This window comes from Coptis chinensis, chromosome 4, assembly GCF_015680905.1.
Source record: "Coptis chinensis isolate HL-2020 chromosome 4, ASM1568090v1, whole genome shotgun sequence".
Lineage (NCBI taxonomy): Eukaryota > Viridiplantae > Streptophyta > Magnoliopsida > Ranunculales > Ranunculaceae > Coptis > Coptis chinensis.
This window is the reverse complement of record NC_141459.1, coordinates 6,321,947-6,345,138: the sequence shown is the minus strand read 5'-3', so window position 1 is coordinate 6,345,138 and position 23,192 is coordinate 6,321,947. Positions and strand designations below refer to the sequence as shown.

General features: G+C 36.5%; 3 protein-coding genes and 1 pseudogene across 3 annotated transcripts; 3 read left to right on the top strand and 1 right to left on the bottom strand.

Moving 5' to 3' along the window:
• Nucleotides 1-603: 603 nt before the first annotated feature.
• On the top strand, nt 604-3,366 carry LOC147501494 (strychnine-10-hydroxylase-like). Its single transcript, XM_086606562.1, has 2 exons — nt 604-1,680; nt 2,651-3,366. Exons 1-2 carry the CDS (start codon nt 730-732, stop codon nt 3,269-3,271), a joined length of 1,572 nt encoding a protein of 523 aa, XP_086462688.1. The 5' UTR covers nt 604-729; the 3' UTR covers nt 3,272-3,366.
• A 6,441-nt stretch (nt 3,367-9,807) lies between these two features.
• Nucleotides 9,808-10,347, top strand: LOC147501493 (uncharacterized). Its single transcript, XM_086604320.1, has one exon. It carries the CDS (start codon nt 9,808-9,810, stop codon nt 10,345-10,347), a length of 540 nt encoding a protein of 179 aa, XP_086460446.1.
• A 2,871-nt stretch (nt 10,348-13,218) lies between these two features.
• LOC147501492 (large ribosomal subunit protein uL2 pseudogene) lies at nt 13,219-13,617 on the bottom strand (annotated as a pseudogene).
• Nucleotides 13,618-21,369: 7,752 nt separating this feature from the next.
• On the top strand, nt 21,370-22,969 carry LOC147501491 (uncharacterized). Its single transcript, XM_086604319.1, has 3 exons — nt 21,370-21,897; nt 21,943-22,138; nt 22,506-22,969. The coding sequence occupies exons 1-3, from the start codon at nt 21,370-21,372 to the stop codon at nt 22,967-22,969; spliced, it is 1,188 nt and encodes a 395-aa protein (XP_086460445.1).
• The last annotated feature ends 223 nt before the right edge of the window (nt 22,970-23,192 follow it).

Sequence of the window (23,192 nt, the reverse complement as noted above, 5' to 3'; positions counted from 1 at the left end):
GGGTTATAATAATAGTGTTTGGCGAGGGTAAAATTGGAAAAATGAAAAAAAACGACGTATGAAAAAAAAATTGTAGGTGGGGCATATTCTTTAAAGAAGAGATTTCCTCTGAAATTGTCGAAATTTCAGATGGTATAGGCGGGCGGGCTATGGCATGGATTCTAATAATAGTATTTGGCGAGGATAAAATCAGAAAAATGAAAAACGACATATGAAAAAAAAAAATTGTAGGTGGGGCGCGTTGTTTAAAAGAGAGAAATTAAAAATATATATTAGGAGAGAATTGCTAACAATACGAATTGCACCATGGAGGAAGTAGTAGATTGGTAGTCAAATGTTACTCATAGTTTGGAATTTTGGAATTCCGATAAATCCAAAATCGAAATTTATTAAATTTCGACCTCTATTACATTTGAATTTCGGATAATTTGGAATTTCAGATATTTCAACTCTATTTGGAATTCCGTTTTTTTTGAAAAACCGAAATTCCGGATGGAATTCCAAAGTTTCTTTAGGAATCACGAACTATGATGTTACTTGAATACTACAATTAATATCGAGGAATAGAATGACTGGGTAAAAAATGCCAGCCACAAAATTTCAAGGAAACTTGAATTCTAGACAGATGATCAAAACTATCACGGTCTCACTTCAACTCTTTATATACTGGCCTGGAATGGCGTTGTGTAATAAGACTAATAACTAATAACACACAAACAGTAAAAGACTATGGATTCAATTCAAAAGTATCTTGCAATTATCTTGGGTACTGTATTTGCCATATTCGTACTCCTCTATAGCATACCATGGAAGAGAAAACTGAAAGCAAAGAAAACAGAAGCACCTGAACCAGTTGGTGCATGGCCTTTCATAGGTCACTTGCCTATGTTATTCGAACCCCGAATCCCCCATATAGTACTGGGCGCGTTGGCTGACAAATATGGGCCAGCGTTCACTATCCGCCTTGGTGTACACAAAGCATTGGTGGTGAGTAGTTGGGAGGTTGCCAAGGAATGTTTCACTACCAATGACAAAATCTTTGCCAACCGTCCGAGTTCTGTTGCAGTAAAGATAATGGGCTATAACTATGCCTTATTCGGTTTTGGTCCTTACGGGTCTTATTGGCGTGAAACCCGTAAAATAGCTATGCTTAAACTTCTCTCAATCCAGCGGCTTCAGTCTCTAGAACATGTTCGGATCTCCGAGGTGAACACGTCTATAAAAGAATTGCACCAACTGTGGCAGGAAAATCTTAATTATGCCGATGGATTTGTTCCTTTGGAGATGAAACAATGGTTTGGTGACCTGACACTAAATATAGTTGTTAGAATGGTGGTCGGAAAGCGATTTTTCCTTCCTAGTGTTAATTTAGATGATGACGATGGTAGTCGGATTAAGAAGGGTATTAAAGATTTCTTCCACTTGGTAGGATTGTTTGTTGTGTCTGACGCACTTCCATGTCTTGGATGGTTAGATTTGCAAGGCCATGAGAAAGCCATGAGGGCAACTGCAAAGGAGCTGGACAGTATACTGGGGAGATGGTTGGAGGAACATAAACAAAACAAAAAGGACGGCGAGATGAAGTCGGAGCAAGACTTCATGGATGAAATGTTGTCCATCCTTCAAGACAAAATGCTCTTAGATTATGAAGTTGACATCGTGAACAAGGCCATGTGCTTGGTAAGTCTCCTGACCAAAATTTAAACAGAATAAATATCGTTGGTACATTAGATTGTTTGATTGCAAACACCTACTGGAAAATAGTACTGATTAATTCCAAATTTTAATTCCAAATAATTAAGTTAACAATGACTCGCTACATTAGTCAGCATATGGGTTGCAAAAGTAATGATATATTTTAGCGAAAAAATTGCTATATATGTTTATTAGGAAGCTCTGTTGTGGCATCAATTTCTTACATTAGAATTCTAAATTTATAATATAACCAAAAAAAACTTCTGATTTGTGTAACCAATTGTTCTTCAACAATTAATGGTCATGGCCATTTTTAAGTTGAAATAGTGGCGTAGCCACCGGTTAAATTTTAGTGGCGTAGGGGGATGGGATGTCAAAATCTAAGGGGGTCATGGTCCTATCGGCCCCTTTCGGAGTTCTCCCCTGGCTCTGCCCAACTAAAATAATGACATGTAGCTTGATGTTTATCTCTATTGGTTAACTAGTATTACCCTCTAGATAAGCCAATTAAGATTTCTCTTGGTTTTTTTTTTTGTGTGTATTTTGGAAGGAGAAGACTCTAATTTCTCATTTAATGGGAAATTCTAATTGGCTCATCTAGTAGGAGAGTAATACTCGTTAACCCTATCTCTATTACATACATGTGCCAAGTGGAATATTCCACTTCACGATGACATTAGACTATTTTTCTTCGTTACAGTAAAATTAAATTATTTAGCTGAGAAAGAAATTTAGGCACGAAAATTCATATCACTTTAACTTAGAAAGTTAACTCCTTCCGGAGCCAAACAAAATTGTATATCTATATTGCTTTGGTTTGGCGTGCTTTAGGCACGTGTTGTAATAGCTGAAAACTTTGTTAACATAACTAATTTCACACACCAATAAGTAAAAGTCGTTATAACGTTCTTACCATTCTTATGTTTGCTCAAATCAAGTTGTCGGCTTTTTGCAGAATATGATCTTGGGCGGGACGGATACCACAATGGTCACTCTCACATGGGCGCTTTCTTTACTACTGAACAATCGACAAACTTTGAAAAAGGCCCAAGATGAAATTGACACCCACATTGGCAAAGAAAGACATGTCCATGAAGCAGATATAGAGAAACTAGTATACCTCCAAGCAATTGTCAAGGAAACATTGCGTCTCTACCCAGCAGCTCCAATGTCTGGACTACATGTGGCCATGGAGGATTGCACAGTGGCTGGTTACCATGTCCCTGTTGGCACGCGTTTACTAACAAATCTTTGGAAGATTCAACGAGATCCACGAATATGGTCCAACCCTTGTGAGTTCCATCCAGAGAGGTTTCTCTCCACCCATGCGAATCTGGATGTTAGGGGTCAGCATTTTGAGCTCATTCCTTTTGGATCCGGTAGACGAATGTGCCCAGGAATCTCATTTGGGCTTCAAGTGGTGCACTTGACATTAGCGCGATTTCTACAAAGCTTTGATATTAAATCCCCAATGGATGCATCTGTAGACATGACTGAGAGTTCAGGACTAACAAATCGCAAAGCAACCCCTCTTCAAGTTCTAATCGCCCCACGTCTCCAAGCAAACCTATACTAAGGATGAATTTAACTAAATAGAATATACCACTTGGTCACTAAGTCCTTTCATTATTGTACATTTGTTCCCCTAATAATAGATCAAGTTGTTCCATCTATTAATCTTCACACAAAAACAAATGCGAGCCCGTTATATGAACTCCACCTTATATGAACTCCAAATAAACTCCACCATTAAAAGTGGATTTATAAGATGAATTGAGGGCTGATTTTTGGTGAAGTTGGTCTTCTCATAATGGAAAATCTCCCTACAAAAAATTAGCTCAAACAAAAATATTTAACCTTGTTAAAAGTTGTTTTGAATTTTGAAAAAATTGGACCGTTGGATAATGTTATAACATTGTAAGCAAATTTTGATACGTCCAGATATCTTCAAATTTGCTGAATTTTTCTAAGAATGATCTATATTGTGGGGAGAACATCTCCACCAAAAATCACCTTCTATTTCATTGTTTTTCATGGTGGAGTATTTTTAGAGTTCGTATATGTGGAGTTCAGATAACGGGCAGAAAACAAAAGTTAGTTTTTGTGATGGAATTGGAAAATGGAAAGATGTTTATACATACATATATACATGGGATCCCCACATACATACTTGCGAGTTGTGACTGTTACAGCTTAGCCAAATTAGTAGCTCACGCAAGAACAACAGAGGTATTGTACATACTTACGTATGACCAAAAGTATTGATACAACTCGTTTTCAACGTTAGAAAAGGAAATCAATGCTCTGCTAAAAAACCAAAAAGAGTAGCACAAAAAATGCTTCTCAGCTAGAGTTAGTGGTGTGATTACTATGATGCATCATTTTGTTCCGGCCTGTTGCCAATGAACTTTCCGGTAGCTAGACTTCGCCTAGTGTACCTAAATTTTCAATGACTCTACACAGCCAACAAAGCATCGTTTCTTAATCTGATCTCTTTTTATATATGACTTGGTCATTCGGAGGAGATAGTGACGTAGGACAGAATACCTATGTTCTAGATGATTCTAGAATATTATTAGTAGTAGTTAAGTTATTTTCTTAATTTGTGTCAAATTAGAATTAGTATTAGTTTCTATTTTGTATTGCTTAGAGCCCAAGAAACTATATCTATAAATATGTCTTATCTAGTACTAGGATTTGCCCGTGCCGGACACTAAACAACTCGTCGCGCCTTTAGCGCTAGAAAACCCAACCAAGGCCAGCCCAATTGCTCATTATCCATAACCCCAATAATATCAATTGGGCCAGCCCTATATGCACTACCATGTCAAATTTGGAGGCCCAACAGTTTTTAGGCTAGCCCAATGTTTATAAGTCCAGTCGTAACTGTTGACTTTTGAGTGATTTTTGAATAGATCCCATGGATATTGATTTGGTTTACAAAATTGCACAAACTCCTAAATCACTTGGATTCGCCATGTCATAATTTGCTGAAAAAGATTTTGAACCGTTGGATGGGGCCCAAAAAGCCCCCACACCGTTCTGTTTTGTTAGATAGATTTTGTGAACCAACCCATTATGATTATATTATGATTTGATTATTATTCAAGAATCTCTCAATTAAGTTATCTTTGTTATTATCTATCTTTCTACTTTAAATTTTTAACTTCTTCTTATTTATTATTTTTGTTCATCTAAATCTTTTATCTTTCTTCTTCACTTCTGTACTGATAGAGATTTCCTAATTTCATTCTTCCAAATCAATACTTTGTTCTACATTAATTGGTATCGGAGCCACACTTTTTAGATTTCTACCTAGAAAGTGATCCATCAACACCATATTTTTTCCCCCACCTCATCACCATCAATTTTTTTCATCATTAAATTGCTTCCGCCCACTTTCACCTTCAACTCACAAAAAGATTTCGTCCACCACCTACCACCACAAAAAATGTCATCTTTCAAAAATTCTACAGATCGCAATACTTGGAGTTAGACGTCATGCTATATACCATTAGGAAGATCTAAATGTCTAGTTCTATGTGTGTGTGTGTGTCATTGACATTTCAACATTGGAGTCAAAAGATACATCAGTTTTCGTCGAACGTATCAGATTTGGACTGATTTCGAGTTTGGCAAGATAAACAAATAAAGATGAGTTCTTCTACCCCTCCACAACCTTAATCTAACCATTACTTATCACACCCTGATTTGTGGTACACTAAGCGTGAGTTCAATATTTTTATTGCTCTTGTCACACAACCCCGTCTACATAAAGATCTTGTTCGTGGTCATGCAAAATTTAAGGAAGATCAATACAATGGTTTTCAACTCCATCCAAAATTCAAGCTTCCAAACTTAGAAGGTCAGTATCATATTGATTATTGGATCCACTTAGTTGAAGAATATTTTTCAAAACATAGATATATAGATAAATCCAAAACAATTATTGTTTATGAACTTTTTGTTGGAGACGCATATCGTGCATGGACTAACATGAACAATAATTGATATAATTTTATTGGGGACAAAACTAAAAAAGACAAAATTCGAAATAATAAACTAAAAAACCCACCCACATTTCAAAAACACTCTCAAAGACAATAGTTGACTTTTGTCCGAAAAAGAGAATAGTGCCTTGGTATGCACAGGTGTCGGTGCATACCACCTTAGTATGTCACCTTAAGTATGCACAGACGTCAGTGCATACCAAGCATCACAAAGAAAATGGTATGCACAAGTGTCAGTGCATACTACCTGTTGGTAGCGAGGTATGCACAAACGTCAGTGCATATCAAACATCACAAAGAAAATGGTATGCACACGTATCAGTGCATACTACATTTTGGTATGCGAGGTATGCACAAACATCAATGTATTCCAAACATCACAAAGAAAATTGTATGCACAAGTGTCAGTGCATACCACTTTTTGGTATGTGAAGTATGCACAAACATCAGTGCATACCAAACATAGAAGGGTAAAATTGGAAAGAGTAAAAAATAAAAAATAAATAAAAAGTCAAATATGTCCTTATTAATAATTAAAACGTGAAATCTGATTTTTCTAGTAGTTATAAGCCAAAAAATGTCCTTATCAATGGTTTCAAAACCCAGTTGTCCTAGACTATGATTAAAATTGGAAATTGGGCCTTTTGGCTTATTTCTTGTTTTATTTACTGTTGGCATTGCATCCAAAATTCAAGCTTCCAAACTTAGAAGGTCAGTATCATATTGATTATTGGATCCACTTAGTTGAAGAATATTTTTCAAAACATAGAAATATAGATAAATCCAAAACAATTATTGTTTATGAACTTTTTGTGGAGACGCATATCGTGCATGGACTAACATGAACAATAATTGATATAATTTTATTGGGGACAAAACTAAAAAGGACAAAATTCCGAAATAATAAACTAAAAAACCCACCCACATTTCAAAAACACTCTCAAGGACAATAGTTGACTTTTGTTGAAAAAGAGAATAGTGCCCTGGTATGCACAGGTGTCGGTGCATACCACCTTAGTATGTCACCTTAAGTATGCACAGACGTCAGTGCATACCAAGCATCACAAAGAAAATGGTATGTACAAGTGTCAGTGCATACTACCTGTTGGTAGCGAGGTATGCACAAACGTCAGTGCATATCAAACATCACAAAGAAAATGGTATGCACACGTATCAATGCATACTACCTTTTGGTATGCGAGGTATGCACAAACGTCAATGTATTCCAAACATCACAAAAAAAATTGTATGCACAAGTGTCAGTGCATACCACTTTTTGGTATATGAAGTATGCACAAACGTCAGTGCATACCAAACATAGAAGGGTAAAATTGGAAAGAGTAAAAAAAAAAATAAAAAGTCAAATCTGTCATTATTAATAATTAAAACGTGAAATCTGATTTTTCTAGTAGTTATAAGCCAAAAAATGTCCTTATCAATGGTTTCAAAACCTAGTTGTCCTAGACTATGATTAAAATTGGAAATTGGGCCTTTTGGCTTATTTTTTGTTTTATTTACTGTTGGCATTGCATGTAAAGTATGTTAATGTGTTTTTCTTCTTAAAGCTGAAAATTCTAGTATATCTAAGCCTCCCCCGCCGCTTCCCCAAATCCCTCCACCACTACTACCTACATTGCAACCAATACCAACACCAATATCAACACCCATAAATATTACACATACCACAACTAATATCAACTCTCATATTACCTACACCATCACTAATATCTACACCTATATTACCTACACCTCCACCCAAAATTTCTAACCCAAAGCCTCAAACCATCAACTCAAATCCTCCACCCACCAAAGATATAGTTATAGTCACTGTTGAAGCTAAAGAAGATGTCCATAATTGCCTTGTTGAAAATCAAAACTTTGTTGAGAAGAAACATTTTGAAGTGTATATTAATAGACAAGAACATTCACCTCCTGAAGACAGTTCAAAGACGAGTTCTTTTAAAGAAGATGAGACTACAATAGTTGAAGTTGTACCGAAACATCTTGAATTTGAAAACCCATTTGTTGAATAATGCAACAAGTTTTTTTTTTAAATAACTAGGGGTTCAGGACTCCCCAACCTTTTATTTATGAAATTCTCAGATACATCTTTCTTTCTTTATCCGCCATGATCAATTCATGAAGTTTTTTATCCAACGGTGGAATAAAGTACAAAGTTACATTACAATCTTGCCTACTTAGTTTGGATAGATAATCTGCTACTTGATTTCCCTCCCTAAGTACATGCTTAAATGTTACTAAATCAAACTTCAAAATCTCAGCTTGAATATGTGCAACTAGATTCCTGCAGTGGCATCGTGCCTTTTCCTTCTTGTTCAAAATATGGATCCCCTACAACGAATCTGATTGTACTTGAATTCTTCTTATGTTCATATCTGCCACGCCTTCTAGTCCTTTTTGCACCCCAAGTAACTCCTGGTACAAGACTGACAATCTAGTAGAGCTTCCATTAAATGCCAGTATTGCATTCCCATTACAATCCCTTATCGCTCCACCATAACTGGCCTTTCCACTTTGTACCGACTCATCTAAGTTCAGAACTGCTATTCCGACTTCTGGTTTGCTCCATTTAATCCATTTCTCCTCTATATTATTAAATGTAACCCCTATTCCCAGTTTAGCTAGCAGCAGTTTTGTTACCTCATCCTCTTTCACCGAATCCAGAGTTATCCCCAAGTAAACTTTCATGCTATTTAGAACCTTCTTACTCACTACATCTGCTGGCCTAAATCTTGTTTTCTTCAGTCTCCAACTTCGCTAATTCCAAATGGCTTGGACTACTGCACATATGAAGGCTCTTATCACTTCAGTTACTATTGTATTTGGTATACAGATTCGCATCAAATAGTACCACTCATTATGGGATGCTCTCACCATTTCTAGTAATCCTATAGCTCTCTTGAAAGCTTGCCAAACCAGTTTTGAGTAAGAACAATCAAAGAAAAGATGAGTAGAACTTTCTTCATGGCAACCACACAAACAACATTTTGATTGTACTATCACCTTCTTTGCCATCAACCGATTCTGTGTTGGGAGGGCTCCCGAGAACAATTGCTAAGTGGTGAAAGAGTGTTTAGGTACTGAGAATTTTCCCCATATAATCTTAAACCATTTAATTTTACTTCTCACATTCTTTAGGATAGAGTATGTTGAAGAAGTTGAAAAGGCTCCTGTACTGCTTGGTGTCCATATAACCTGATCATCAGTGATATAACAATTTATTTCCGTTCCCATAATCCAGTCCTTAACCTCACACTCCTATATATCAGTGATACACCTTGACCATCTTCCATCACTTATTACTGCGGAAACCTTTGCATCCTCTGGGACAACATGCCCTAGTAGTATTCTGGCTTGGTTGTTTAAGATTAAAGGCCCAGAACACCATGCATGGATCATGTCAAAAACTAGTGCCATTGCTATACAATGCTTGACAAACTTCCATGAGACTTCTCGATGTTTCAAAATATCTCTCCACACCCATGAGCAATCCCTTGGCACCTTCATAGTCAAAAAGTGTTTGTGTTTTATATGTTGCTGCCATGTCCATTTAACCCACAAACAATCTGATTTCTGCGCAAGCTTAAAGACCAAACCACAGTACATGATAAACGTAAAAATTGATCCTTAATTATCTATAGAAGAACACAAACAACTAATGATCAATTTCCTTATCAATATTATTCATACTCTCAATTCATTATGCAATATATAGAGTCAGGATTCGTTCTACTCTTAATCGTTAAGAACTTAGAATTCCACTAGAAATCACGGTGAGAACAATGAGAGTAGTGTTGTGATTTATTTAAACTAAAACTAATTATTAATTAAACTAACAATGCAATAAACTAATTTAAACTAACCAATTAAAAGATGAATTTAATGAATAGGAAGAACATAGAGGAAGCCATCTATGTCTATATAAACAATAGTAATCTCTTAGAATTCAATCAAGTAAATAAACAACTGAATTGAATTGAATCCTCTGGATCTACATGGTATCGGAGCCAAACCATTGAAATCCGTTGCGTATTACAACCATTAATCAAACCATCCTTGAATCCTTGAATCTCAAACCCAAATGGCTGGATCTGACAACAATTCTTCAAACGTCATTCATCACCACTACACCCCACAAGACAACTCAGCATTCCCAAAATCTATTTCATTAGATAAGTCCAACTATACCATATGGGCTCCTCTCATGCGGATGTGTATTGGAGCAAGGGGAAAGATTGGTTTTTTGACTGGCACAAAGGTTGAATCGGATATGAATTCGACCGAATATGAAGTTTGGGCAACAGATAATGAAAAGGTGAAAAGTTGGCTTATTGATTCTATGGAGATTTCCCTTATGAATCGATATATTCGTCTTCTTACTACAAAAGACATTTGGGAGGCTGTGGAAAAGACCTTCTATGATGATTTTGATGAAACTCGAATTTTTGAATTGAATACGAAGTGCTTTGAAGCGAAGCAAAATGGGAGACATATTCCTTCCTATTATAATGAATGGGTGGCCATGTTCCAGGAGATTGATCAAAGTGATGCCCTGGTAGTGCATGTCGAAATCAATGGTTGGACAGTCAAAAGAGTCCTCATCGATCCAGGGAGCTCATGAAACATACAAGGACATGCACCTGCCGGACTCGGTGATGATAGAATCCAATGCACCGCTCTATGGATTCAACGAAGATCGTACAGATGCTATTAGAGACGTAATCCTACCAGTCTCCATTGGCAAAAAAGAGGACATGGTCAAAACTTCAACACGCTTCAGTGTGATCGATGTCAGGTTGTCCTACACTATCATTCTAGGACATCGTTGGATTCACAAAATCCAAGCAATTCCATCAACCCTACACTAGGTCCTACGATTTCCAGGTCCTAGAGGCATCATGGAGCTCAGAAGCAACCAACTATAAGCTCACCAATGCAATCAGGTCAGCACTACGACCTCACCCAAGCCTCAGGTCATCGAAGCCAAGGACGTCCCAAAAAGGCAGGATCCTCAAACATCCAGCCCTCCAGCAACGGTATCAAAAAAGCTCAAAAGAAAACAAGCTCAAATAGAACTAGGAGAAAAAGTCAATTTGGGCACAACTGATGACCCAAAATTTGTTTATGTAGGGGCTGACTTAGACCCCAAGCTCAAGGAGCAGCTTGTCAAATTTCTATCTCTCAATAAAGATGTTTTTGCTTAGTCGTATATCGATATGCCAGGAATCGACCCTCAGGTTGCTTGCCACAAGTTAAATGTAGATCCAACCGTCAAGCTTATCAAACAACGACCTAGGAAACTAGCACTCAAGTTTCAAAAAGCCATCAATGAAGAGATAGAAAAGCTCAAAAATATTGGATTCATCAGAGAAGTTGAGTACCCGACCTGGCTTGCCAACATAGTAGTCGTTCCAAAGAAGAATGGTCAGGTACGACTCTGCATAGACTTCACCAACGTCAACAAGCACTGTCCAAAAGACAGCTTTCCCCTACCAAGAATTGACATACTGGTAGACCAAACTTGCGGCCATGAGATTTTGTCATTCATGGACGCATACAGTGGGTACAACCAAATACCACTTGCAGAAGAAGATCAGGAAAAGACGTCTTTCATAATTGAGCAAGGTACATTCTGCTACAACGTCCTACCATTCGGCTTGAAAAACGCAGGAGCGACCTACCAAAGACTGGTCACCAAAATGTTCAAAGACTTGCTAGGAGACACCATGGAGGTCTACATAGACGACATGGTGGTCAAAAGCAAAAAGGCATGCGATCACATCTCCCACCTACAAGAAGCCTTTGAACGACTTCGACAAAACAAGATGAAGTTCAACCCAGCCAAATGCGTATTTGGAGTAGCCTCAAGGAAATTCTTAGGTTATCTCGTTTCACAAAGACATATTGAAGCAAACCCAGAACAGATACGAGCTCTCCTTGAAATGTCAGAACCAACAACAAAGCAACAAATCCACAAGTTATCTGACATGGTTTCAGCCCTCAGCAGGTTCATCTTAAGAGCATCTGACAAATGCAGACCATTCTTGCAAATACTCAAAAAGGGAGCAGCATTCACTTGGACAGACGAGTGCCATAAAGCCTTCACCGACCTGAAAGCTTATTTATCAACTCCACCCGTCCTGTCCAAACCAGAATAAGGAGAAACACTAGGGATGTACCTTGCAGCTACCGACTTCGCAATTAGCTCAGTTCTCTTTCGCGAGCATGATGGAGTCGAAAAGCCGGTCTACTTCACCAGCAAGACATTGACAGATGTAGAAAAACACTACTCTCCGATGGAGAAAACAATGCTTTCTTTACTCTACTCAGCTCGAAAGTTCCGACCTTACTTCCAATCTCATAGCATCAAGGTCATCACTGATATACCCATCAAACAGATATTGAGTTCTAACAACAAAACAGCCCGCATGGCCAAATGGGCTGAAGAACTCGGAGAACATCACATCGAGTTCATTCCCAGAACGTCTCGCAAAGGCCAGGTTGTTGCTGATTTCTTAGCAGATTTCCCGTCGAAAACATCAACTGGGAACCTGAATCAATCACTTCACTCCATCAACAAGCCACCCCAGACACATGGCACCTCCACGTAGATGGCGCATGCAATAATAGTGGTAGTAGACTGGGGACTGTATTAACTTCACCTGAGGGAGCCCAGCTACATAAATCAATCAAAATCGATTTCGCAGCGTCCAACAACGAAGCAAAATAGGAAGCATTGATCACAGGCCTTCGCATGGCACAGCAACTACAAGTCTCAAAGCTTAAAGCTTACAGCGACTCCCAGCTAATCGTCAAGCAGATCACTAAAGAATATGTTAAAAGGAGCAAACTTGGCAAAGTATGCTCAACTCGTCTATGACATACACTACAACATAAGGGGTCTATTGCAACTCACCTTTTTGCAACGACCAAAAATTGTTGGTAAAGGATATCAATTGCCACGCCTTCTAATGTAGCTAAACATTTGTCATTTTATTAGGCTGGGACTTATTTAGATTTACTATTACAGTGCAGCAAATGGTCTAATTTTTTTTTTTTAAAGACAAATAAATATTATTCTTAAGGAAATCAACCTTTTGCAACGCTGTTGTCGTTGCTACAATATAAGTGATCAGTAGCAACGCGTTGTCCGTAGCAATAAGTTTTTTAATTCAATAGCACAAGCTTTTGTTAAACCCTTGTTGCGACGACGTTGGTGTCGCTTACATGGCTTTTTTATGTGCCGCGAGATTCAATTTCGCAACCAAAGTTTGTGGCGGGCCTTTTTTCATTCTCGACTCCAACTGAAAAAAAATGAAAATTAGAAAACCCTAAAAACACTTTACTCTCTCTCTCTCACTTCACACTCTCTCTCCTGCCGCCCCATCTTATTCCTCTCTCCTCCTTCCTCCACCGCCACAAAGCTATGGTAGCTCTCTCTCTCTCTCTCTCTCTCTCTCTCTCTGCCTCTTTCTTTATTAAAGTTTAAAGCTTAATTTTGGTTTTGGTTTTGGCTTTGATTCATGGCAACACCACGAACCTTGGGCCAACAGTTCCTCTTCACCCTGTATTTGTGATAAGCGTTTCCTGCCTTCAGCATAGGTTTCTCAGTCCTACCTTCACCAGCGACCTGACCAATCATGGCACGACATCCGCTTGGAACAATCTTCTTGGCACCAGAAGGTAGTTTAATCCTTCTCGTCCCATTGTCAGGATTATGACTAATAACAATATCATAATCACCGGAACCTCTAGCAAGGACACCATGATCACCAACATGATGTTCGACATTACAAACAACAGCTCCTTCATGTATACTTCTCAATGGTAAAACATTCCCCACCATTAAATTAGCTTTCTTCCCACAATAAACAAATTGTCCTGTATACATTCCTTCAGCAGCAACAAACACACTACAACAAAAGGGGTCTGTTGCAACGCACTCTTTCGCCACGCCTAAAATTTGTTGCAACAAGTCATCTTTTACAACACCGTGTGGCGTTGCTAAAGGTCATCCGTCTTAATAGAATTTTGATTTTGGGAAATACCTAAAGTGACGCCTTGAGCGTTGCAAAAGTGTTCGCTTAAATTTACGAAAAATAAGAAAAATAATTAAATTGAAAATGTTTATTATTGGCAACGAGTGTGGTGCTGCTATCGATTAAATATCTATTGCAACCCCCTTGCCGTCACTGGTAATTCTGGGATAGACTATGTGTATTCCCTTGTTGTGACGTTTTCGGTGTTGCCAATGGGTTTTGGTTTGGGCGGATATATTCTTTTTGGCTGCAAATATTTTTCGCACTCCAGTTTTCGAGTTCCCGCTGCAAGTCATAACAAAATTAGGAATACTAAAAAAAAAACATATTAAAACCCTAGATTGCCATCTCTCTCCAACTAAATCTAAACTTCTTTCCTCCATCTCTAAAACTCATCCTCATCCTCTCCACATCTTCAAAGCTTATCTCTCCTCCACCCTCAACCTCCACTGTTTCTAACTTTACTGAGGTGAGAAGAATTGAAAAGTCATTGAAGCTACAACAAAATCAAAAGATTTGTTTTTTTTTGTTCCCTACCCTAGTTGAAATCATTTTTTTTTCTTGTCTTGATTGATTGTTTTAGCTTTAAAGTGGGGTTTTTGGTGTCTTTGCAGTGATTTGTGGAGCCAGGTAAAACTGTTCGAATTGGGGTTTTCTACAGTGGGTAAGATATATTGCTTTGCTTTTGATTTTGGGTATTTTGTTTTTGTTTTTGATTTGTGATATAAAGAACAAATCTTTATATTTCAATTTGAAGGAATTTTGGCGTGTATTCTATTCCAATAGTTTGGCGTGTATTAATCTTTGCCAGGGTAGTTTCGTTGGTTTTGTTGTTTCTCAGTCAGATTTTTGGCAAGCATCTTGAGTTTGATTTGCATGTTGCGTCTAGGTGTAATGTGTTGTGGGTGTTAGTATAGTTAGATCATATTGGATTTATTGTATATTCTGTTGGGATGTAAGTGTTGGGTTGATAGCTACTATAATATTGTTTTGGGGTTGAGAAACTTTTTGTAACTGGTTACAACCCAAATTAATGCTAAATAGGATGATTTTAAACATCTCTGGATTGCAAGTTCTACCCTTGTTGCGTATTTCTATTAGGATAACCTCTTTTGGGAAAACCTTCTACTTTTTCAGTTTTGAGAGTCGGTTTAGTCTGGTGGGATAATCTCATGTTAGATAAATGGCATACATGAACTGCAGATCATCGTTGATATCAAGTTAGAATTTCTGGATGACCAATTTAATAAGTCAAGAACATCGGTCTTGAGTCCTGCTTCAAGTCAAGTATGACCTTGTAAGCAATCACCATTGTCAGACCTTATCATGGAGTCCTAGAGTCATCTCAAGTCATGTACTGTATGTAGATACTTCACGGCCTTGTTTCACACAAACTGATCCTTCATATTTTTATCCAGCTTCGTCAAGTTCTTTCATGGTCCAACTCTAAGATTCACCATCCATCAGTGGAAGTTCCACCACATTTATTGATCTATATTTGGTTTAGTTTCTGGTGTTGGTTCAGAAGAATCTTGCAAAATCGTGCTTGAGAATTTGGTCTCGGGGTTTGAATAAGATTTTTAGATCTGGGAGTCTGCTTTCCAATACAATTAGATTCATCTTGTTTCGATATCTGCACAGTAAGCTACAACTGTTTTAGTACATAATGGCCAGTCTGGATTTTTCTGACAAAGTTCTGTGTTTGGTGGCGTTCTATGCATTTTCTGTTGGGAATCTCCTTTCATGGCCTGAAAGTTAGTTGTAGACAATTTAGTGTAGTTTCATACCCAATTTACCTTGTATTAATCCGAGTTATACAAATAAAATTATGACAGTTTTAGTGTAGATACGTCAACCAGGATTTTGAATGTTTTCAAGATTATTGTAGTTTTTATTGTTGCTTTAGTGAATGCAACAATGGTTTATGTGTTTGAGGGAGTTCTCTATTATTATTGTTATACAATATTATATATGAGTTTGCAGGTGTACATACAAGTGTTTATACTCCTAAAACATGGTAGTTTTTGTCTTTTTTTATTTTGGCTAATTTTGTTGATTCCTCGATCTTTGCAACTTAATGTAATAGAGTGATGGTAATGTAATAGAGTGTGTTTGAAAACTTGGTTCAGGTCCTCAACTTAAACACTTGCAACAAGGAAAATAGGTTGAAGCTGTAAACTTATTTCAGGTAGCCTTTTCATGTTCTCTAGCTTGTATATTTTTTAGATTAAAATTGAATTTTTGTTTGCTGTAATGCAATTTTAGTAGTTTTGAACAATTGATAGCTATATTTTAGAATTGAACTTTTGAACAATTGATATCTATATTTAAGAAAGGTCTCGAGTTTTTTTTTGTAGTTGTAGATTAACTAAAGGCAAGGTCTGATATATTTCTCTAGTACACTACTAGAAAAAAGTCAATAGATAGCACTTAAAAAACACTAAGAAATCAATTCGATAGCATTTATGCAAACGCTATGAATCAACATGCTATCCTTTGTACAATAGCATTTGTGAATAAAACGCTATAAAATCAACAAAAACATTTAGTCATTAAATGGTACTAAGTTCCTAAAAAGTTGAGGATATTGCACCCATAGAAAGAATTGGTTTTTCTGTTCCTTTGACATCCTCTTTAGGAATTAGCTTCTTTGACATCCTTTTTAGGAATTGGTTTTTCTTTGACATCCTCTTTAGGATTGGTTGAATTCTATCATAAGTCTTTCTAGTCAGTGTTTCCCTTTTTAGAGCAGCTACATATCTATCATTTGTGTCCTCTTTCCTCTGTAGCTCGCCAAGGTATTTTGCTAGCCTCTCTCGATTAACTTGCCCCATCATCTAATTCACAAGCCAATAAAACAAGTGAGGCTTCAATAATATAAGCTGATAAAAATTGAAGGGGGGTCAAAATATTGAAAGCAAGCCTAAGGAAAACAAAACCCAAGTTATATTCCAAAAATGTGTCTTCAAAGATAGGTGTCTTTGTACAAGCCAAATAAATGTAATTTCTGATATGAATTGTTCAACTCAATGCACACCTATATAAATGAAAGCACAACGAAACAGACTACTACACCTATACAGTACATGTAAACCACAGCAAATAAAAAACTCTGGATGTTGTAGTGATATTATATGACTAGCACCAGTCATGGATGGGTTGAGCCTACGAATTGCAATGCAAGCGTAGAAGCTCACTTCGTTCGGTATTATGAAACTTCATGGTTCTTTTCCTTTTTTCTTAACCAAGTAAGATGAGATTGGGCGGACTCTCTTTACCGCTATGTTAGATACACCATCTACTTTAAACATTCCAGCGCTTTAGCTTCTAAAATTAACGGAAGAAGAAAACATTACATCTCATAGACCTTTTAAGGAAGCTTATCTTTGGTCTCTCTAAAAAAATGGTTTATATGATACTCATCTACACATCTGAAGACTCCAGAATCCCATAAGTCAAGTTAAAGCAGTCGCCAGAAACCTCTTATATCTTCAAAATGAAATGTTGATATTGATGAAAGGTTTACCCTTGAGCCCAAACATTCATTAAGTGAGCAGTTACATATTAGAGGGTTCCATCATCAAAATCAATATTCCTATTTATTCACACAGTTAAGAGGGTTTCATGTCTAGCTCCTTTCTAATTTCTAATGCAATGGAATTCATCTCTAACTGGTCTACAATACAGTAATCGAATTTACATGCCACTTACAAATTAACAATAAAACAATTTAAATCAAACTAATACCATAGACCTATAAAGAAACATGGTTGGGTATATTTTATTGGTGTAAAGGGTGAAATTAGATAGGAAGTGACTTTCCTAGCACAGCAGAAAGGCCAAAGAGACTCGTCAATCGCAAATCAAATTCTAGGGGAGTACAAAACACTGTCTATACTAATCACTAGAATCAAGTCTTATAAACTCAAATTGAATAATCAGGAAAAAAAAATGATCATTCTAAATACCTGCCACAACATCCGCAGAACAGAAACAGTAAAGAAACTCAACATCCTAAGGAATCAGTAGCACATACTTGTTAGAAAATAGTCAGCAAACCACTTATAATCAACATACGTCATGAAGAATATAACTCTGACAACCCCAACAAAAATTAAAAGGAATGAATCAGACGAGCCAATCTAAACTTATGAAAATGTATACATACTATATCAGTTCGTCCAACCTGTATTCCATGTACTTCAGTGATAATGCAGAAGTCCAGAACAGACAAGAACGTAGAATTTGGCAAGCTTACAAAGTTTTCTCAAGACAATATCTATTCCATCTCTTACAGTCTATTAACCCTTAAGAGCACTAGCAGTTGAGTTGTTACATAAACTTCATTGGAAGTTAGCTATGATTGGAAAAAGGCTTAATAATCACATGATGCAGCAATCACAGTCCTAAACAAAAAAGACATCACATAACACCATTGAATCACATTCTCAAAAATAAAACATAATTTGCGAATTAGCCATAGTTTAGACTGTTGCAACGCATTCGGAAATGTATCTTAGGAATAATGATTGTTCCTAATTCAGTACTGTCGAGTCTTGTAAATTGCATTGAGATTGATTGACTCACTAATTCTTGCTGCTAATGTTATTGTGTCGTCTTCATCTGCTGCATCTGTACCGATGGTGGCTGTCGTGCCACCGTATCATTATTTCTCTCCTCATTATTATTATTAATCTTTTCTAACCAAGTTTAACCCTTTTCCTCATTTTCATAAACACCCACCATTGAATAATCTAACAAACAAACAATGCTTCAAATTAGAACCAAAACCCCAAGTCATAAAACCCCACAGACTATGTTATCAGGCTTTTTTCTGGTCTCGTCGCTCTCTACAATAGAACTTTGAGATTTGGGGTGAGTCATTTCATCCATCCCTGCTTTAACTCTATCGCCACATTTATTTTCTTCTTTATTCTCATAGTGGAATCTCAACACAGTTCGTTTCCTTAGCTATTTTTTACCACTAAACTATTTTCTTTAACATAAATGACCAAAGTATAAAAGTAATATTTTATACATGGTTTACAATCAAACGGTGAAAGTTGAAGTTGGAAATTATTCTAACTCTCCCAACTTAAAAAAAAAATAAAAGACAGAAACAAATTGATCCAAATATATATTACCTTTCTTCTTACATTTAGTGATCCAAAAAAAACATATTTAGTGATCCAAATATTACTTTTCTTCTTACATTTAGTGATCCAAACATACACTCATAGCTATTAACTAATGCTTAGGTAGATGTCACCTGATTTGAGCTCTGTTAATAGAAGAGTAAGTACTTGATATCCTTGTAAGCTTCCATTATTGCCACTTTTGGCTATGTGAAACAACGATAAAAAACTGGTGTAATAAAGAAGCTCACTACCTCCCTGATTTCACTCTAGCAAGTCTGACTATAGCAAGACTTACTCAAATGAGCAAGTCTAACTAAGCAGTGTGGAAGTCAACACAAAAAGTAACTACTAAATATAAAAGCACACAAATAAGCTTAACTAAGAAGAGGTGCTTTAGATATAACATTGAATAAAGCATTCTAAAGTTTCCATTTAGCATCTATTGTAACTAACAAAGGCAATACAGAACAAAAAAAAAATTAGCTAAAGAAAAGTTCCTTGACTTATAACTAGCAAACCCATTGCACCTCTCTATATTCTATTACAAGAAAAACCAAGTCAACACTTGCCCACAAAAGCATCTTAAGCTAGGAAACCAAGTTCATAACATACATGTTGTGCCAAAGAAAAAATCTAGTATATAGAAAAAAAAAAATAGAAAAAGAAAAAGAAAAAAGAGTAGCAAGGTAGAGAATAACCATCTGTAAGTTAGAATGTGCATGTGCTTAGTAGGTCTAATTTACCATGTGCAATTTGTAGTATAGACCATGTGTGTAGCCCTTTTATTTGTAATGTAGTGTTATAAAATTCAGTAACTTTTGAGCTATTCTCAATTTAAAATTTAAATAGCAGTAGTGGTACTCTAGATAAATCTGCCCCTAATAAATAAATTTAAGAAATTAACTATCACATCCTAAGAACTTAATTTCATAAAGTGGACTGTAAATGCATTGAAACTTTAGCAAATTTTGAAGCACAAAAAGTATAATATTCAAGGTGAAACTGTTAGTCTTTACAAGGGAAAGCCACCGAATCCAAATTGAAGAATTCTACTCAAGGTTCAAACAATGAAAATTTTCATGGCCATTAAAGCTTTTTGAACATTCGAGGCTGGTGGAGGCTTGTGGTAGCCTTTCTTTAGCGATATTACAAAACTAAGTTTCTAAACTTAAGAGAAAACTTATAATTAGTTGCATGATGTTTTGTCTCTTGAGACTTATTTGGATTGGTAGAATTTGGTTTTTTTTATTTGTTTTGCAGGCTTAATGAGCACTATATACAAGCCTTTATGATATTATATACGTAAATGGATTGAATGTTTGTTTCTTTTGTTTAGAGGAGTTTGTTTTACCTTGCCTAGATATGGTTTTATACTTGGATTAGTATGTTGTTTCAGTTTCATTGTATCGGTCAGTTTCATTGTATCGGTTAAAAAATGAACTAGTGCTTGGACCGTATAGTTTTTGTCTCACCACAAGAATATATAGGTCTTGCTTATTCATACAAACTCGCTCCTCATGATTTTGCATTGTTATTATTTTTCTTTTGCGAAAAATGCACACTAGCTGATCACACACTGATTATAGGGTGTAAAACAGCAGGACTATGTAAAAAGTATTCAATGTCAATGTCATTCTAAGCATCTCTGTCCATTGAGCATTAGTTGAACAGTTCAATAAACCAAATTTACTAAATAAAAGACATTCAATAAGACCAAAAAGCATAAACCTACTAATTAACGTACCAAATCTTAGGGTCATAAGTCGTAACTTGTCTAGTAGAACGTGGAGTACAACTAGTAAAGACAATGTAATACAACCTTGAAAGTTTATTAGTTGTTGGTAGCTAATTAAAGGTAACAGCGTCTATAGGTTTTTCTGTGACGTCACTTTCTCCTGTACAACATTGACAAAAGTGTTGTTATTTTTAACCACAAAATATCTCATTTAGTAATGCAACATCATACTTAATTATACCAATAACAAAATTTTAACAATGAGATCCTTTAAAATATTAGCATAGATAATTCGATTTTATCGAAAAATATTAATATATTAAGTTATTAACATACAATGACTACATTAGACAATTATAGTGATAAAAAGAATAAATCGAAGTAAACTTTTTGTAACTAATTTAATTTGAAAAAAAAAAAAGTAACAACTATGCTCTTTCTCAGAGATAAAGTACCTAAACTATGCAGAAGATTAGGGGTAAAGTTGAAAAGTTAAAAGTGAGATGTCTTATATTGCAGTTTGTCTTTTCTTGAAGTGAATCTCAAAAGTACCTTTCATTAAGTGACTTTCACTTTAAGTTTAAGGGTTTGAAAGTTTATTAGTTGTTATATAAGTGAAAATTTAAGTTCTCAGAAACAAATCTGATAAGTTGGTGTGGCATGTGTACTGTTTTTGTTTGTGACGTCAAAACTGATTGTACAATTATTATCTTGTAGTAGGAAACACGAAAATGGATAAGAGTTGGATACAATTGCCAAATAGGTTTTGGCTAGCGTATAAAAAAGGAATTCAGAATTTTATTGATATTGCTCGTGGTTATGTAGACAATGCGGGCAGGACTAGGTGTCCATGCAAAGAGTGCAAAAATAGGAATTACAAGCACATTAATGAGGTAAATGATGATCTAGAGAGGTTAGGCATGGACAAGAAGTACACTCGGTGGGTGTTTCATGGAGAAGAATATGAGGAATTAAGTGATGATGATGATGACGACGATGATGATGGGAATGGTGTTCAAATGGCAAATTTTGATGGGTTAGATGACATGATTGAAGATTTACAAGCTTCAACACATGTTGATAATTTGGAGCCTCACGTGGAACATGGGGAATCCGGAGATGAAGGTGAAGGTGGCTTTAACAACAATGGAGGAAATGTAGATCCATATGATGACCTTTTGAGGGAAGCACGCCAACCTTTGTATCCAGGTTGTAAGATTTCTAAGTTAGATTATCTTGTGAAATTGCTTCACTTAAAGGTAATCAATCGCTGGAGTAACAAATTGTTTACTATGATTCTCTAGTTGATTAAAATTGGATTGCCTGAAGGTGAGACACTGCCAAAGTCTCATTACGAGGCGAAGACATTAATGCGTAATCTAGGACTTGGTTATATCTCAATACATGCATGCAAGAATGATTGCATGTTGTTTTGGAAAGAAAATGACAGTCTTCAAAATTGTCTCGAATGTGGGGAGCCAAGGTATAAAGTTTGTGAAGGCAAGACTAAAAAAATACCACAAAAAGTGTTGCGTTACTTTCCACTTAAACCAAGGCTCAAGAGGTTGTTTATGTCGAGGGTTACTGCTGCAGATATGAGATGGCACAAAAAAAAACATGATCGGGAGGAGAATATACTCGGGCACCCCCAGATTCTCAAGCTTGGGGCGATTTTGATAAGGAACATGAGTGGTTTGCCAATGATCCTCGCAATGTTCGCTTGGGTCTTGCAACCTGATGGATTTAACCCATTTGGCAATATGAGTAGCCAATACAAGATGTGGCCCTGTAATGGTGATACCATATAATTTACCACCGTGGAAGTGTATGAAAGAACCGTTCACCTTCATGACGTTACTTATTCCAGGACCTTCATCACCTGGGAATGATATCGATATTTATTTACGACCTTTGATTGATGAACTTAAAGAGTTATGGAAAGATGGGGTAGAGACTTATGATGCAGTGGCAAAGAAAACATTTCGGTTGCATGCTGCAGTGTTATGGACTATAAATGATTTTCCCGCATACGGTAATTTATCTGGTTGGAGTACCAAGGGCAAACTAGCTTGCCCTAATTGTAACAAGGATACAGTTTCCATGTATTTGAAGAATGGACGAAAGTTGTGTTATATGGCAAATCGTCGTTTTCTACCATTAAGGCATGCTTGGAGAACTCGTGGCAAACAATTATTTGATGGAAATAGGGAGAGCAGGTTGCCACCTAAAGAGTTGTCTAGGGATGAATTGTTATCACAAGTGAACTATGTAGAACCCCTTCAGAAATTTGGAAAGCCTAAAAAAAAAGAAAGTGTACTGAGATGGAGTTGAACTGGACAAAGAAGAACATATTTTTTGAGTTACCGTATTGGGACACTCTTAAGCTGCGACACAACCTTGATGTTATGCATGTTGAGAAGAACATTTGTGACAATGTTGTGGGGACATTGCTAGACCTAGATAGCAAAACAAAAGATTCAGTAAAAGCTCGATTAGATTTGGCCGCATTGGGTATAAGAAAAGAGTTGCATCTAATCCCAAGAGGTGATAAGTT

Bases quoted from the DNA above. Each gene is read 5' to 3' on its own strand.
- LOC147501494 (XM_086606562.1), top strand. From the start codon at position 730: ATGGATTCAATTCAAAAGTATCTTGCAATTATCTTGGGTACTGTATTT. The intron at 1,681-2,650 runs GTAAGTCTCCTG...GGCTTTTTGCAG, and splicing joins TGAACAAGGCCATGTGCTTG to AATATGATCTTGGGCGGGAC.
- LOC147501493 (XM_086604320.1), top strand. From the start codon at position 9,808: ATGGCTGGATCTGACAACAATTCTTCAAACGTCATTCATCACCACTAC.
- LOC147501491 (XM_086604319.1), top strand. From the start codon at position 21,370: ATGGATAAGAGTTGGATACAATTGCCAAATAGGTTTTGGCTAGCGTAT. The intron at 21,898-21,942 runs GTAATCAATCGC...ATGATTCTCTAG, and splicing joins TGAAATTGCTTCACTTAAAG to TTGATTAAAATTGGATTGCC. The intron at 22,139-22,505 runs GCAAGACTAAAA...TACTTATTCCAG, and splicing joins AAGGTATAAAGTTTGTGAAG to GACCTTCATCACCTGGGAAT.